The sequence below is a fragment of the Topomyia yanbarensis genome, chromosome 2 (assembly GCF_030247195.1).
Source record: "Topomyia yanbarensis strain Yona2022 chromosome 2, ASM3024719v1, whole genome shotgun sequence".
In the NCBI taxonomy this organism is placed as follows: domain Eukaryota; kingdom Metazoa; phylum Arthropoda; class Insecta; order Diptera; family Culicidae; genus Topomyia; species Topomyia yanbarensis.
This window is the reverse complement of record NC_080671.1, coordinates 164,707,949-164,721,298: the sequence shown is the minus strand read 5'-3', so window position 1 is coordinate 164,721,298 and position 13,350 is coordinate 164,707,949. Positions and strand designations below refer to the sequence as shown.

Sequence of the window (13,350 nt, the reverse complement as noted above, 5' to 3'; positions counted from 1 at the left end):
ATACCAGTCAGAAGTGACGTGGAAAGATACGCCGCAAGAAGAGGCAAAGGCACTCGCAAGGATTTAGGATAAAACCGGCAAAGGTCGTCCGTGATAAGTCAGCTGAATAGCTTCCTGGGAGACTGTTTAATTGGATTTGTAGGGTGAGTCAATCTGTTTTCCTATTAATTTTTTATTCATTTTTTTGTGCAATATTGTTTTTCCCAAAATTTGGTTTTAATTTTCTATTCCATTTTATTTTCGAATTGAAATAGAAAATATGTCTCAAATGAGCATGGCTTCGCTTATCGAGCCTTACAGAAAGAGCACTTCCTTCTGTGATTGGATAGATCGATTGGAATATTTTTTCGTGGCTAATAAAATGGCCGATAATCTAAAGAAGGCCCTTTTTATTACATTGGGTGGCCCGCTTACATATGCGGAGTTAAAACTTCAGTACCCTACTGGAAATTTAAACGAGGTGTCGTATGACGACATGATAAAAAAAATTAAAAACTCGACTTGACAAAAAGCCATCTGGTTTAGTTCAACGTCTAAGATTTTTCAATAGAACTAAGCACCCTGATGAATCCCTGGAGGACTATGTTCTCGCGGTCAAGCTCCAAACGGAGTTTTGTTCCTTCGGGACATTCAAGGGCCAAGCTGTGAGGGATAGGATAAATTCGGGTATAGCGAATACCGCATTGCAGCAGAAAATTTTGAATGAAGACGAGGATTTAAGTTCGGATGCTGCTGAAAAAATTATTATAACGTGGGAGATGGCCAAATCAAATGCACAATCCCTGGGTATTGGGAGTAAACCTGAACCAATTGCATCAATAAATCCTATTAATAACCAACCGGGAGTAGCGTTGAAAAAAAATTTTGAACGTCCTTGAAACTGCCCAAGCTAATAACTGCGAAAATACGCCGAGTCCCTCGAGAGGCCCAGTCAAGTCTAGACTAGGATATAATCCATACAACCGAGCGGATACCTCTAAACCTACACTCAAACCGGCTATTTGGCCACGTGGGCCCGAGCGACAGAAGGCAGATTATTTTAGATTAGCATGCGATTTTTGCGGGATTAAGGGGCATATAAAAAAGAAGTGTTTCAGATTAAAGAATCTTAAGAGGGATACAGTAAAATTTGTTGATAATTACGGGAAACCTGGAAGCAGCAAGGACAAGTCACTGAACGAGCTTTTCACCAGGATGTCAACAGAGGCTGACAGCGACGATGAACCCGAGGCAGAAGAAACGCAATGTATGTTGGTAACTTATGTAAACAAAATTAATAATCCTTGTTTGATCAATGTTTTTATGGAGGGCAAAACACTCCAAATGGAGGTTGATTGTGGTTTATCGGTAACCGTTATGAGTAAATATCAATACGATTTAACCTTTTCGATGCCACTGAAGCAATCAGAGAAGAAATTAGTGGTGGTAAACGGTAACAGCTTAAAAATAGTTGGTGAAATAAATGTTTCAGCAATGTTCAATGGAAGACAGGCACATTTGACTTAGGTTGTTTTGAATTGCAGCAACAATTTTATTCCGTTATTAGGACGCGATGGTTTAGATGTTTTTACTCTAATTGGAGACAATTGTTTACAAATTCTATTAACGAAATCAAACAGGAAGGACAAGGAACCGAATTGATTCGGGAAATTAAACAAAAGTTTAAGGAAGTCTTTATCAAGGATTTTTCTGCACCTATTAAAGGATATGAAGCAGAATTGGTTTTAAAAGAAGACAAGACAATTTGTTATTTGGATGATGTGCTAATCGCGGGTAAGGATTTGCAAGATTGTTTGAAGAAATTGGAGCTAGTTCTAGATCGATTGAGAATAGCTAACATCAAAGTAAACTAAGAGAAATGTAAATTTTCGTAAACGAACTACCGTATTTAGGACACATCATCAGCAAGCAAGGTTTATTGCCATGTTCAAGCAAAAATGCAACCATCCAAGAGGCAAAGCGGTCAGAAAATTTGGCGGAATTAAAATCGTTTCTGGGCCTGATAAATTATTATCACAAATTCATACCGCATGTGTCCGTTAAGCTTTATCATTTGTATAATCTTCAAAAGAGTGAAGCAAAATTTATTTGGGATGCGAATTGCGACAAGGCATTCAGGGAGAGTAAAGACTCGTTATTAAATGCAAATATTTTAGAATTTTATGATCCAAAAAAGCCCATTGTTGTTGTATCTGATGCCTCTGCCTACGGCCTTGGAGGGGTAATTGCCCATATCGTGGACGGTGTTGTTTTCGCTGAACACAGCACAAAAATTACCCCATTCTTTTTGGATATGGAAACTCTAACATCCAGGTTGATTGCATATTGAAAGTCCATTTTTACCCTGCACTTAAATAAGGTTAAACTACAAAGTATCAACTCTCTTACGATTATATAGTACAAATAAGGGATCCGTTTTTTTGAAAAAAATCTACCGTTCTATTCGGTTTTCTTTATTACCTATAGGTTCGTCTTTTAAATGTTTTGCGCTGTCCTTTTACCAACGTCGATTTTTTAGCAATATTGTGCCACTGAAAGCGTCTTGTTTATATTTATTTATTTATCATCTGACCTAGTTGGTCTTAATGAATATGGGGATGGGGGAAGTCAATTTGAGTGAAACATTAACTCTTCACAAATTGGCATAAAAACCTCATATCTTTTCAATCGAATACACAACACAGAACTTAACAGTAATCAATAATAATTTAACAATAAAAAGAAATATTTTTCTATTGAGAAAGGCAAAAAGTAACAAAACAGGCTAATACAATAGAGTAAACAAAGGTAAAAAATATAATAAAGCAGCAAATAAAAATACAGATTAAAATAATCGGTAAATATCTGTCGTCAGCCGGTTCTTGAAGGTAGTGGATGACATATGAAAATCGAAATCCGCAAACACATCGTTGAATGTGGCAGACATTTAGCGAATCGGATCATGACCACCATATAGGAAGTTCCTATGTTCAAACAGCAAAAAGCTTCGTTGACGGAGCACACGTTCCGGTGCATAGATGTGGAATTGACACAATAATTCAGACGTATCTAACTCTCCTAGAAGAATTTGGGCGACGAAAACAGCTTGGGCTACTGTTCTTTTCGTTTCAAGCGTGTGAAGACCTAATAATCTACAGCGGTCTTCGTATGGCGGAAGATTAATAGGGCCCTGCCACGGAAAGCGTCTTAATGCATAACGGACGAATTTTCTTTGAATTGATTCAATTCTTACTATCTATGTTGCTTGATACGGACACCTTATTATGGAGATAGATTCCAATATCGACCGTAGCAATACGCAGTACAGTGAGCGAAGACAAAGAGGGTCGTTAAATTCATTCCAAATTTTAAACATGAATCCCATCTGGCGGTTTGCCTTGTTAATAATATAGTCGAAGTGAGGTCGGAAAGTGGGTGCAGAATCCAAAGTGACTCCAATGTTACTTGCCCAAGAAACCAATAAGAATTATAACGTAGCCTAATATCTGCTTTAGATCCACATATAAAGCAGTCTTATAGAGCTGTGAAGCCTTATATTGGCACTACTAATGCTATTAAAAAGCTTCAGCTGGCTGTCATTGTCCGCCATGGTTTTAAAACCATTTCTTATGTTTCCTTTCGGTATGATGAGCAAAAAAGAAGAAAAAAAAATGTTCTGTTTAAACCGTGATTGGCATTTAATTAGCAAGTGACTGGAAAGTGAAGTATATTTTTCAATATTAAGAGCCATAGTACTCAAGGGAGAGCAAGGAGTTGAAGGGAGAAAGTTTGGAAAAGCCTGAGTCTACATGTCCGGACAAACGTGAACTAACAAGTTACTTTATGCTTGTCCGGACATGCCGTAGGCTAAGGTGATTCGCATTTCTAATGCCAAAAGATCTTGACTCCTACGGTAGCAGACAAAAGGTTAAGTCGCCGGTAAACTCTAAGCTTGCACATATGACCCTTCCACGCTTTTCTAAACTTTCTCCCTTCAACTCCTTGCTCTCCCTTGAGTACTATGGCTCTTAATATTGAAAAATATACTTCACTTTCCAGTCACTTGCTAATTAAATGCCGTAACAATAGTTGACAAATTGACTCAATAGATCGTTAAGAAAAAATGGTTAACAAAAAATAGTAAAAATACTATACAATTATTATTTTAATTGGATGAAACTGACTTGATAAATTTCCAACCATTTTTTGTTAGTTTACAGTTGCAGTTGCTTAATTTCGTCATGCGTATTTTTTAATCTTTGGAATCTTATTCATGACACCAATATCTGGATATGAAACACCCGGTGTGCGTCAATAAATGGAGAAGAACAGTTATGCATCAAAAATTGCTCTCCAAAAAGAGAGCGGGCTTTACACTGGGATAATCTAGGCACGCATAAAGTCACTCCAAAATCCAACAGAGCCGTAGGATGATTGTGGTCATAATCACTCTTCATGCCTGCCTTATGTCTAATGTATATTATGCCATACGGCCGCACCCCACCAGACCATCTATACTAATTACTTTTTCGCTCAGTACAAAATGTGTCATCCACTTTCGCGCTTTCAAAGGATTCAACGCCTTTATCCACAAGGACGCAATTGCAGCGCGGCTTGTCACCGTACATCCGGATATGCCAAGCTTCCATTCGCTGACACAAAAAGAATTATTTAAAATGGTGTAAATTATGTTTAAACTGTGTGTATTCCATTAACAACATCATCATCGTCGTCCTCCTCATGGAATAGGATGGACTCGTGTGTCACAAGCAAAGGATTTCTGCCTTGTTTCGCCCTTATACCCGAAGGCGTGGTTGAAAAGTGCGGTTTGACTCTGATGCACACATGCGACGTACGTGACGATGATACATCCCCATTGACAGTAAACGAGATACCGTCACAAGTTCGCCCCTTCAAACCACTGCAGAACGATGAAAGACTAAATGTTGCCTTTTCCCCTAAATGTTATGGTGCAAAATGGAATACTAAATTAGAGATTGCACAGATTGAAGAATGAAAAGGAAAAATAATTGGAAGCTTCCATGGAAGAAAGACACTTTCAACGAGTTGAATGCATGGGGTACTTACTCTATTCACCACTAATAGCCACCAATAAAGTTTTCTATACGTCTTTTAGAAGACGTTCATTCATTATTGTAAACCACATAATATGTTGCAATAATCTTTGTAATTGATTTCATTCAACACCTTCACATCGTCTATTAGACACAGAACGGAACTCACCTCGAATCCCTTGGTAGGGAAATTGATTTTTGGCCAGGCCAGACCGGCAAACAGATAGTGCCACACGACGAACCCGTACGCCAAATACGGATAGATGGAATAAATTTGCAGATGGTTGATCTGCTGCTGGATACGATCGTTGAAACAGAACCAATCACCTGCATCGGCCACACCGACCATGTTTGGATCGGGCATTTTCTGGTGCAGATAATTTTCGAACACCCCTTGCATCAACCGGTCGTAGTCATGGCCCATGTGAATCGCGTCCAGAATGTTCAGCATCCGGGTTGCGGGGGACATATCCGTTAGGGAGACGATGGCTTCTGCATTGGAGTTTTGATCTTCTATAAGCGTTTTTCTCGGTCGCTGGATCTGAAAGGAAGCAGAAAGGTGCCATTAATTTATAATTTTACTGATACAAATATTATTAAAAAAAATATGTCCAAGCGCAATTTTGTTTCTTGATGGGAGGGGTTGGGGGTGTAAATAAAATATAAATATATTTTTTCATTAAAGCAAAACAATTCTTTTTATTTTACATTTCCCTTTAATTTTTTTTATTCATTTCGTTTATTTGATAGGCACAAATGCGTTAGCTTGGCGGTGCCAAATTCTTTTGTTTTTACATTTTGGATATTTTAAAACTAGGAGGTTACAATGGTGAGATATTTTTTTTTTTCATTTTGGATATTTTAAAACTAGGAGGTTACAATGGTGAAATATTTTTTTTTTAAAGAAAAATTTTACAGCTATCTTAAGACTAGAAATAAGATTCTATATACAAGAGAGGGAGCAAAAGATTTTTTTTTTATGAAAAATTTTAAAACAAGGAATTCAATAGTAATAGTTTTTTAGGAAATATTTACAGTTATCTTAAAACTAACAATATAGTTTGGTACACAAAAGGGGGAACAAATGTTTATGAGAAAATTCACCGGTGTTTTAAAACTAGGGATACAATTCTATTTACAAGATGGGGGACAATAGTTTTAACAAAGAGGTAAAATTACAACTATCTTAAAACTAGGAATACAGAATACAAATTTGAACTTTTTTAGCGAAGACTTATGCTTGGTCAAGATATTCAGAGGGGGCTGTAGAAGCAGTTGTATCAAGGACAGGGGAGAGAAAGCGTAGATGGTGACCGGGAGAGAAGAGCAAAACTTGCAACTTTCGGGCAAACGGGAGATCAGCGAGACAAATTAGCGCCTCAGTCTAGTAGGTCGGATTGGCGGATGGTATTCTTCGGACCCGCGGGGAATCCTTCAAAAGTCATCGGACCTCGAGTCGCTCTCGCTTCAGTTTCCGTAGTGGTAAGTGCGACGGCGGTTACATAGTTGCAGTCTGGAGCTGATCGGTCCCAAAAGGCAGGAGAAAACTTCTAAAACGAGAAATAAAAAGAGAGGGGCATTTCCCTTTAATTGTTCTCGTGGATGTTTCCGCAGGGCCATTTCCGATAGCGGAGTGGAGCCGTTTGTTTTACTTAAGCAGTTCAAGCAAACATTACTTTCTAAATCAATCAAAAGTTCATATAAGATAGGAATGCTTAAGTTGAAACTCCCAAAAGCGGGTTAATCTTTTTTTCGTGATTTGTCGTACTGGAGCTGTAGAGCTAGGTTCTCGGAAGGGCTCCCCGTCATAATCGCATACTGACATTACAGACGAGACGGGAAATGTCACCCACTAAAACACTGCTTAAGGCCAATTGCAGCGGGCCGTGATTCTGAATGTGATATTCATTGTACAGTTCAGATATGTGCGGACGTAGGGACTTCGCGATTGTGTGTATAATCGCGAAGGACTTGATCGTTTGTACGTTAATGGGTTCGATCGCGTGTGCGTATGTATGTCGCATGTGCTAACGTGTACGTAGCTTCGCGTGCATAATTTCTATTTTATAACCGTGTGCCTTACGCATATTCGCGTGTGTTTTCGGATGATCGCGCGCGGACCATGAAGCTGATACTTAATTTTCGGAGTACGGTTTAGACCCTCGAAGAAAGTGAGATCATTCATATCACTAGACTTCCCGGTCATGTAACGTGTTGTTTAGTGGCTATGAACATTTTTTTGATTGGTCGAACTGAATGTAAGTAGCCTAAGTAGCTAGGCCGAAGGGTTAATATTTCCGGACGTGATCGATACATTATCCCACGAACACGAGCGTTTGTGGATTCGCTTTTGAGATAGCGTTTGTAACTTCGTAAGTACTAAAGCGTAACCTTATTGCCGATTCTAGCAGCGCGGGTTTTCCCGTAACAAGAGGCCATTTTCGTAGGTTCCCACTTGAGACCGCGTTTTAGAATTTATGAAAGCTCAGACGTTCACTTTATCACTGAGGTGTAACCTTGTTTGCGAGATCGCATGCGCAGGTGAGCGTGGGTGATCGCGGGGAGCTCAAGCGTTTGTTTGCTAACGTGGTTTTCGCGTGTGCTAGCGTGTATGTGACTTCGCGTGTACACATTCGACTTGGTGACCGTGGTATATTCGCGTGTGTTCTTAAATGATTCGCGTGTGTTCTTAAATGATCGCACGGGCCGTGGATCTGATACTAAATTTTTAGTGTGTGGTTCAGGTGCTAGGAGGAAGTTCCCTCGTATCAACTAGAGCTCCCGGTCGTGTCGCCATGAAACGTGTTAACTGGTGGATATGGGCGTTTTTTGACTGGTCCAGCTAAAGGCGTGTGTGGACTCGAAAAGAAGAGATAAAAGGCAGTAGACGAGAGATGTAATAGATTAGACAGGTACAAGATACAGCTAAAATTACGATCATCACATGACAAATATACATCAGTACTTCAAACACTACTAATTCTTGAATAGCAAACCACCACACATACAATATATTTTCTCATTTACCTATTTCATTCTTGGTTGATTGTTGGTTGTAAGTTGGTAAAGAGAGGAAAAGTATAGAACGGAGGAGCCTCCCGACCTCCTCGAAAAAACCACTATCGAGGCGAATTGTAATCAACATCTCGAAGCGGGCTTGTTATACAAAATAAATCTTGAATAGTCATAATGATTGGTGGATTATTAACATGAGAACTAATTAACCTCTAGTAATAGAACTTGGTGAAAATGGAAACTAGCAAGAGCCGAGGTTCTTATATTTAAATAACTATTAAATCTATTGTGGCTTTATTATGTTTACAATACCGTCAATCCCATCAACCTGCGAGAGGGATATTACTTGGCACCCAATATTAGGGCATCGCAAAAAATATCGTGACAAATGTCAAAGTAAGCTCAGATGCCAAATTTCACAACATGTGGACAATTCTAGACCCCCGCCCACCTCGCTTGAATTTTTTTTTTAGATTATTCAAAAATTTCTAAACAAAACTCGCAAACCCTATGTACGGGGTTGGGATTCGAACCCAGGTGAGCTGCGTTCAAGGCAATCGATTTAACAACTGCGCTATGCCCGTCCCCTTCGCTTGAAATTTTTGAATTTGTGCTATGGGAAAATATGTAGGAAAAATATATTAAATGCTATAACCTTAGAAGTAGCACTGCAATTCATACCTCTTTTTGAAGGAAATAAACTTAGTATTTGAATTGAGATATTTCTATTTCTTGAAAAATACGGGAAAGTTGGGTACTGGGTCATTTTGCCCCCAAAATCCCCTCTTTTTAATATTTTTTCTGCTCCGTGATGCTAATCATACATATTTTGCTGTTTTTTTTATTGTAAAATAATCTCAGAAATCGAATGGAACCATTTTTACTTTTCTCCGAACACGAGAAGTTAGGGTTATAGGGCCTCTTGTTGATCGTGGAAAATCCTTGAGATCAAAATTAAAACAGATTCGTTAGCAGTTTTAATTTAAAAACATCAAATTTTCTGACATTTAGTCTCGATTCCTGCATCCATTTTTTTCGCATTTTTTGGGGAAACAGAAATAGCTCCATTCAAATACTAAAGTTATTTCCTTTGAAAAGAGGTATGAATTGTATTTTTCTGAGTGCTACTTCAAAAGTTATAGCATTTAATATATTTTTCCTCCACATTTTCCCATAGCATTAAATTCAAAAATTTCAAGCGATGTGGGCGGGGTCTAGAATTATCCAAATGATGTGAAATGTGGCATCTGAGCTTTCTTTGACATTTGTCACAATATGAGAAAAAAAAATTTTGCAGGGCCCTACCAAATATATAGAATCAAAAATGGAATGAAAACTAAAATATAAAATTAAAAGACCGTTTTAATCCACCTAGTGAGATGAGACATTTCTTACGCATGTCATTGTTGGATCATTCATTAGTTTGCAGATCTCAAGCGAAGTAAGTACCCAACTACAGGTGGCATGAATACAGCTTCGAGTCCTGCACTAATAATGCCTCCAACTAAATAAATTATAGAAAATCCATAAAATAAATCAAATTAAAAAATAGTAAGGCAAAAAACTGAAAATAGTTTCCAAGTTCAAAGCATGATTAATATAAATCGAATTCAAAAAAGAAAAATCAAAAATATAATTCGAGTACAAAAAAATCAAATTAGTTCAGCCCGCTAAATGCAAAATTAGACAATATTAAAAAAGGTTATAAATTAATAGAATAAACTTTGTTTTAAACTAACAAAATGGTTGAAATAAATAAAAGGAATCAGTTAACAGAAATAATAAAATTAATAAAATGAAGAAACTGAATCAAATGTATGAACTGGGAAAAAATCACAATATCAATAAATAAAAAAGAAATAATAAAATAAACAAAATAAATTTAATGAAAAGAAAAGAACGAATAAAAAAAATAAACGGAATTAAACGATTGAAATTAAAAATAAACCTCGAACCTTGAAATTAAAAATAAATAATGTTTTTAAATATAAATGAAATTGTGTCGAATTAATTATTTGAATCAAATAAATAAGTTGAATGACTGAAAAAATACTTAGATTATTTAAATAAAATTGAAAATTGAAGAATATGTAAAAAATAAAGAAATGCTTAAAATGAAAACAGTGCGCAAAACAATTTAAATGAATGATATGAAAAAAATGCATACAATGAACAAACTGATCAAAATGCATCAAAAGATTGAAACGAATAAAATAGATAAAATGAAGTCAAAAGAACAAAAAAATGCGGAATTAAATAAATGATTAAAACAAAATGATCATATATTTAAAATTAGTCAAATATCCGAAATGACAAAAATAAACAGTGATTAAAATAAATGGAATGAATAAGCAGATAAATTGAGAATATAGAATGAAATTAAAAAAAACCCTGTTTTAATCCACCTAGTGGTGCAATTGTGCCTTTCTCATTTGTCCAAATTACAATTCCATGGCTGGTTATGTTCAAAACAATGATCGAAATCTATATTACATATTCAGTACGACTTGCACATACATACAATAGATCGATAGCCATGATCTTGAGATACTTTGTGTCGACACTGAAACATCGCTTGAAACCAGCGGCGGATTAAGGAGGAAGATCCGGGGGGGTCCGCACCCTGCCGAAAATTTTCAACTTGTGAAGAAGTTTTAAACTAGTTTTAATTTTAAAGTAGCAACCCCCTTTAAGTAGCCTTTATAGGTCAAAAAATTAGGTTGACGATTTTTAGAGCGATTGCATAACCTTTCTATATGAGAAAGGCAAAAATGTGCCAAAGTCCAAAAAAGTCAATTTTCGTAAAAAAAATTTTTTTTTAAGATTTCATCAAATCTCAACGTTTTATGCATTTTAAAGTCATTTGGCATCAAAAATGCAAATTCGATTTTGAAATTTTCCCTTACTCCCCCCTTTGAGAATTTTTCATTTCAGTTTATAAGGGAATTTGCTGTGTGGTCGCACTCTTCAACCCGTAACTCCGGAACCTGCAAGTCCAATCAATGAATAATCGGTCCAGCCATCTCTGAGAAACAGAGTTGAAATTTTTTTCCACACACACATACATACATACACACAGACATTTTCCGATCTCGACGAACTGAGTCGAAAGGCACATGACATTCGGCCCTCCGTGCCGGGATTAGGTTGACGATTTTTAGAGCGATTGCATAACCTTTCTATATGAGCAAGGCAAAAAAAGATTTAAATGACGTAAATGAATAAAACGAATTCTACCAATTCGAAAACCATCGTTTCAGAAAGTTCTGTAATATTCGTGAAAAATGTTTTTATTATAAAAATGGCTTATAAGGATACAAATACATTGTTCATTCTAATGTTTCATTCTTTTTCGTTTTTTTTTTTTTTTTTGCGGCGTTTTTAGAATTCTATGATGTCTTTTTAGTCACAGATTTCTGAAAAAAGACAAAAAGTGGAACGGAGACATTCACGCTTCGTGAATGTGGCAGGTAGGTATTTCAAAATAGTAATTTGCATTGAAGGAAGTGTGAGGTTGTTGATTATTTTATTGACAACAGCCTAAAAGCCGTGCATTTAGTCGATTACAATGCAGTCTCTTTCCACTTTCCTTATAGCCTACAAATTGTTTCGTTCGGAATTCTCGTTCTGGGAGATATGAATTATAAAATCCTACGCAAACCAATACCAAGAAAAAGAAATGGTTCAAACTATCAGAATAAGTATTTAATATATTGGAAAAGCAAGAGACCACTGAAAGTGCCCCTGAACATATAAACTGTTTTTGAGACATGTACATTCCTGAACTTGATTTTTTACTTCACGGCTAAACGCAACGCTTAATCCAAATGGTAAATACATAAACTCTGTAAAAAATTAACTTTGAGGTGCACTTTCATAGTAATTTTCGAGTAAATTCACAAAATGTGTTCGGAATCGAATTCCCTGAATCACGTAGATGTTTTTTCATACCCCGATATTCAAAATCGGTTTAGCTTTGCCCCTAATACTACGTTCACACTACGAGTTAAAACGTGTTTTAACGCTATCTTGATGACATTTTTCTTGTTACTAATTATTATAACGTGTTTTAATTCTGTAGTGTGAACATGATGCCCCTAAACCACCAATAAATCAATACTCTGTATGTAGTCTCAATGGAAATTGGTAAAGCAGGAATAGAAATATAAAATGTTTAATATTTCCACCGTTCTTGCACAGATTTTGGCTATCTATAGTTATAGAAAGGTATTTTTATAAGCTTCCTAACTATGTGCACACATCGCTGTGTTCGAAAGTTATGTGCTTAAAACATGGGCTGTTTTGACAAAATTACCCATTTCAGAATGTAAACAACATGTAATAGTGTCACGTTAGGCATTTCATCTGAAACTAGTTTTGTTAAGATCGGTTCAGTCATTGCTGAGATAATTACATGACATTCATGCACATACATACGCTCACACATACATACAGACACTGTCTCAATTTGTCCCCTCCGGGCCAAGGAAAAAGTTTTTAAAGTTTAAGCAAATTCTATACAGTTCTTTTGTAAGAAATCGTTTTCAAAAACTGGATACAAATTTTGTCTTCCCAAATACTGGAACCATAATGTAATACTGCGTGCTGACCAAAAAGCTTATGCCACCATCATTATTATCATTTGTATCGTACTTATCGGCCATTAATTTTTTTTGAAATTAAATGAATAATTCCAACAGATTATTCAACAAAAAATTATTATTATTGATATTATTGAATTCATTCGTTTCGTACCGCGTGGCCGCCGCCCCGTTCAAGCGTCCAGACATATTAAATGATTGAAACATATATTCCTCCTATGCAAATGCACGAGAAATCCTGACTTTCTTCATGAGTGTGTAAATAACATACATGTTTTCAGTTGCTTGGATAATAGGTGGAACATAGCAACCGCAAAAACAACCAGCTGGAAAATAGCGGAAGCCAAGTTCACCGCCGATCATTCTAGTGCCTTTTGCCGGGTGGTGGAGTCGTTCCGCGGTACAAAAAAAGTGCAATTAAACATGATATCTAATCACCTGAAAAGCTATTTGCTGGAATCGAACACCAATCTGAAACCGCTTCTTTATGAGATCGTGAAACAATGCGAAAGGAAAAACATTCGCTACGACAAACATCTGATTACGTTCGTCATGAATCTGGTCAGTTTGGATCCAAAGTTTGAGATTTACATGGAAACGCTGAGTGCCGATCGACAGAATCACGATGACTTTGTGGAGGCATGTGTTGAAATAATTTCTGGTATGGCGGATTAGTCACA

The 13,350-nt window shown here is 36.7% G+C and overlaps 2 protein-coding genes across 2 annotated transcripts in view; one reads left to right on the top strand and one right to left on the bottom strand.

Annotated features, from left to right (window-relative positions):
- Positions 1-13,350, bottom strand: part of LOC131682005 (chromosome transmission fidelity protein 18 homolog) — a 78,242-nt gene that overhangs the window by 32,383 nt on the left and 32,509 nt on the right. The window contains exon 6 of the mRNA XM_058963134.1: positions 5,224-5,595. Within this exon, the coding sequence (XP_058819117.1) occupies positions 5,224-5,595 (372 nt within the window). The remainder of the gene's footprint in view (positions 1-5,223; positions 5,596-13,350) is intronic.
- Positions 12,894-13,350, top strand: part of LOC131682006 (cilia- and flagella-associated protein 206) — a 30,791-nt gene continuing 30,334 nt past the window's right edge. Inside the window, exon 1 of the mRNA XM_058963135.1 lies at positions 12,894-13,331. Within this exon, the coding sequence (XP_058819118.1) occupies positions 13,094-13,331 (238 nt within the window). The 5' untranslated portion in view covers positions 12,894-13,093. The remainder of the gene's footprint in view (positions 13,332-13,350) is intronic.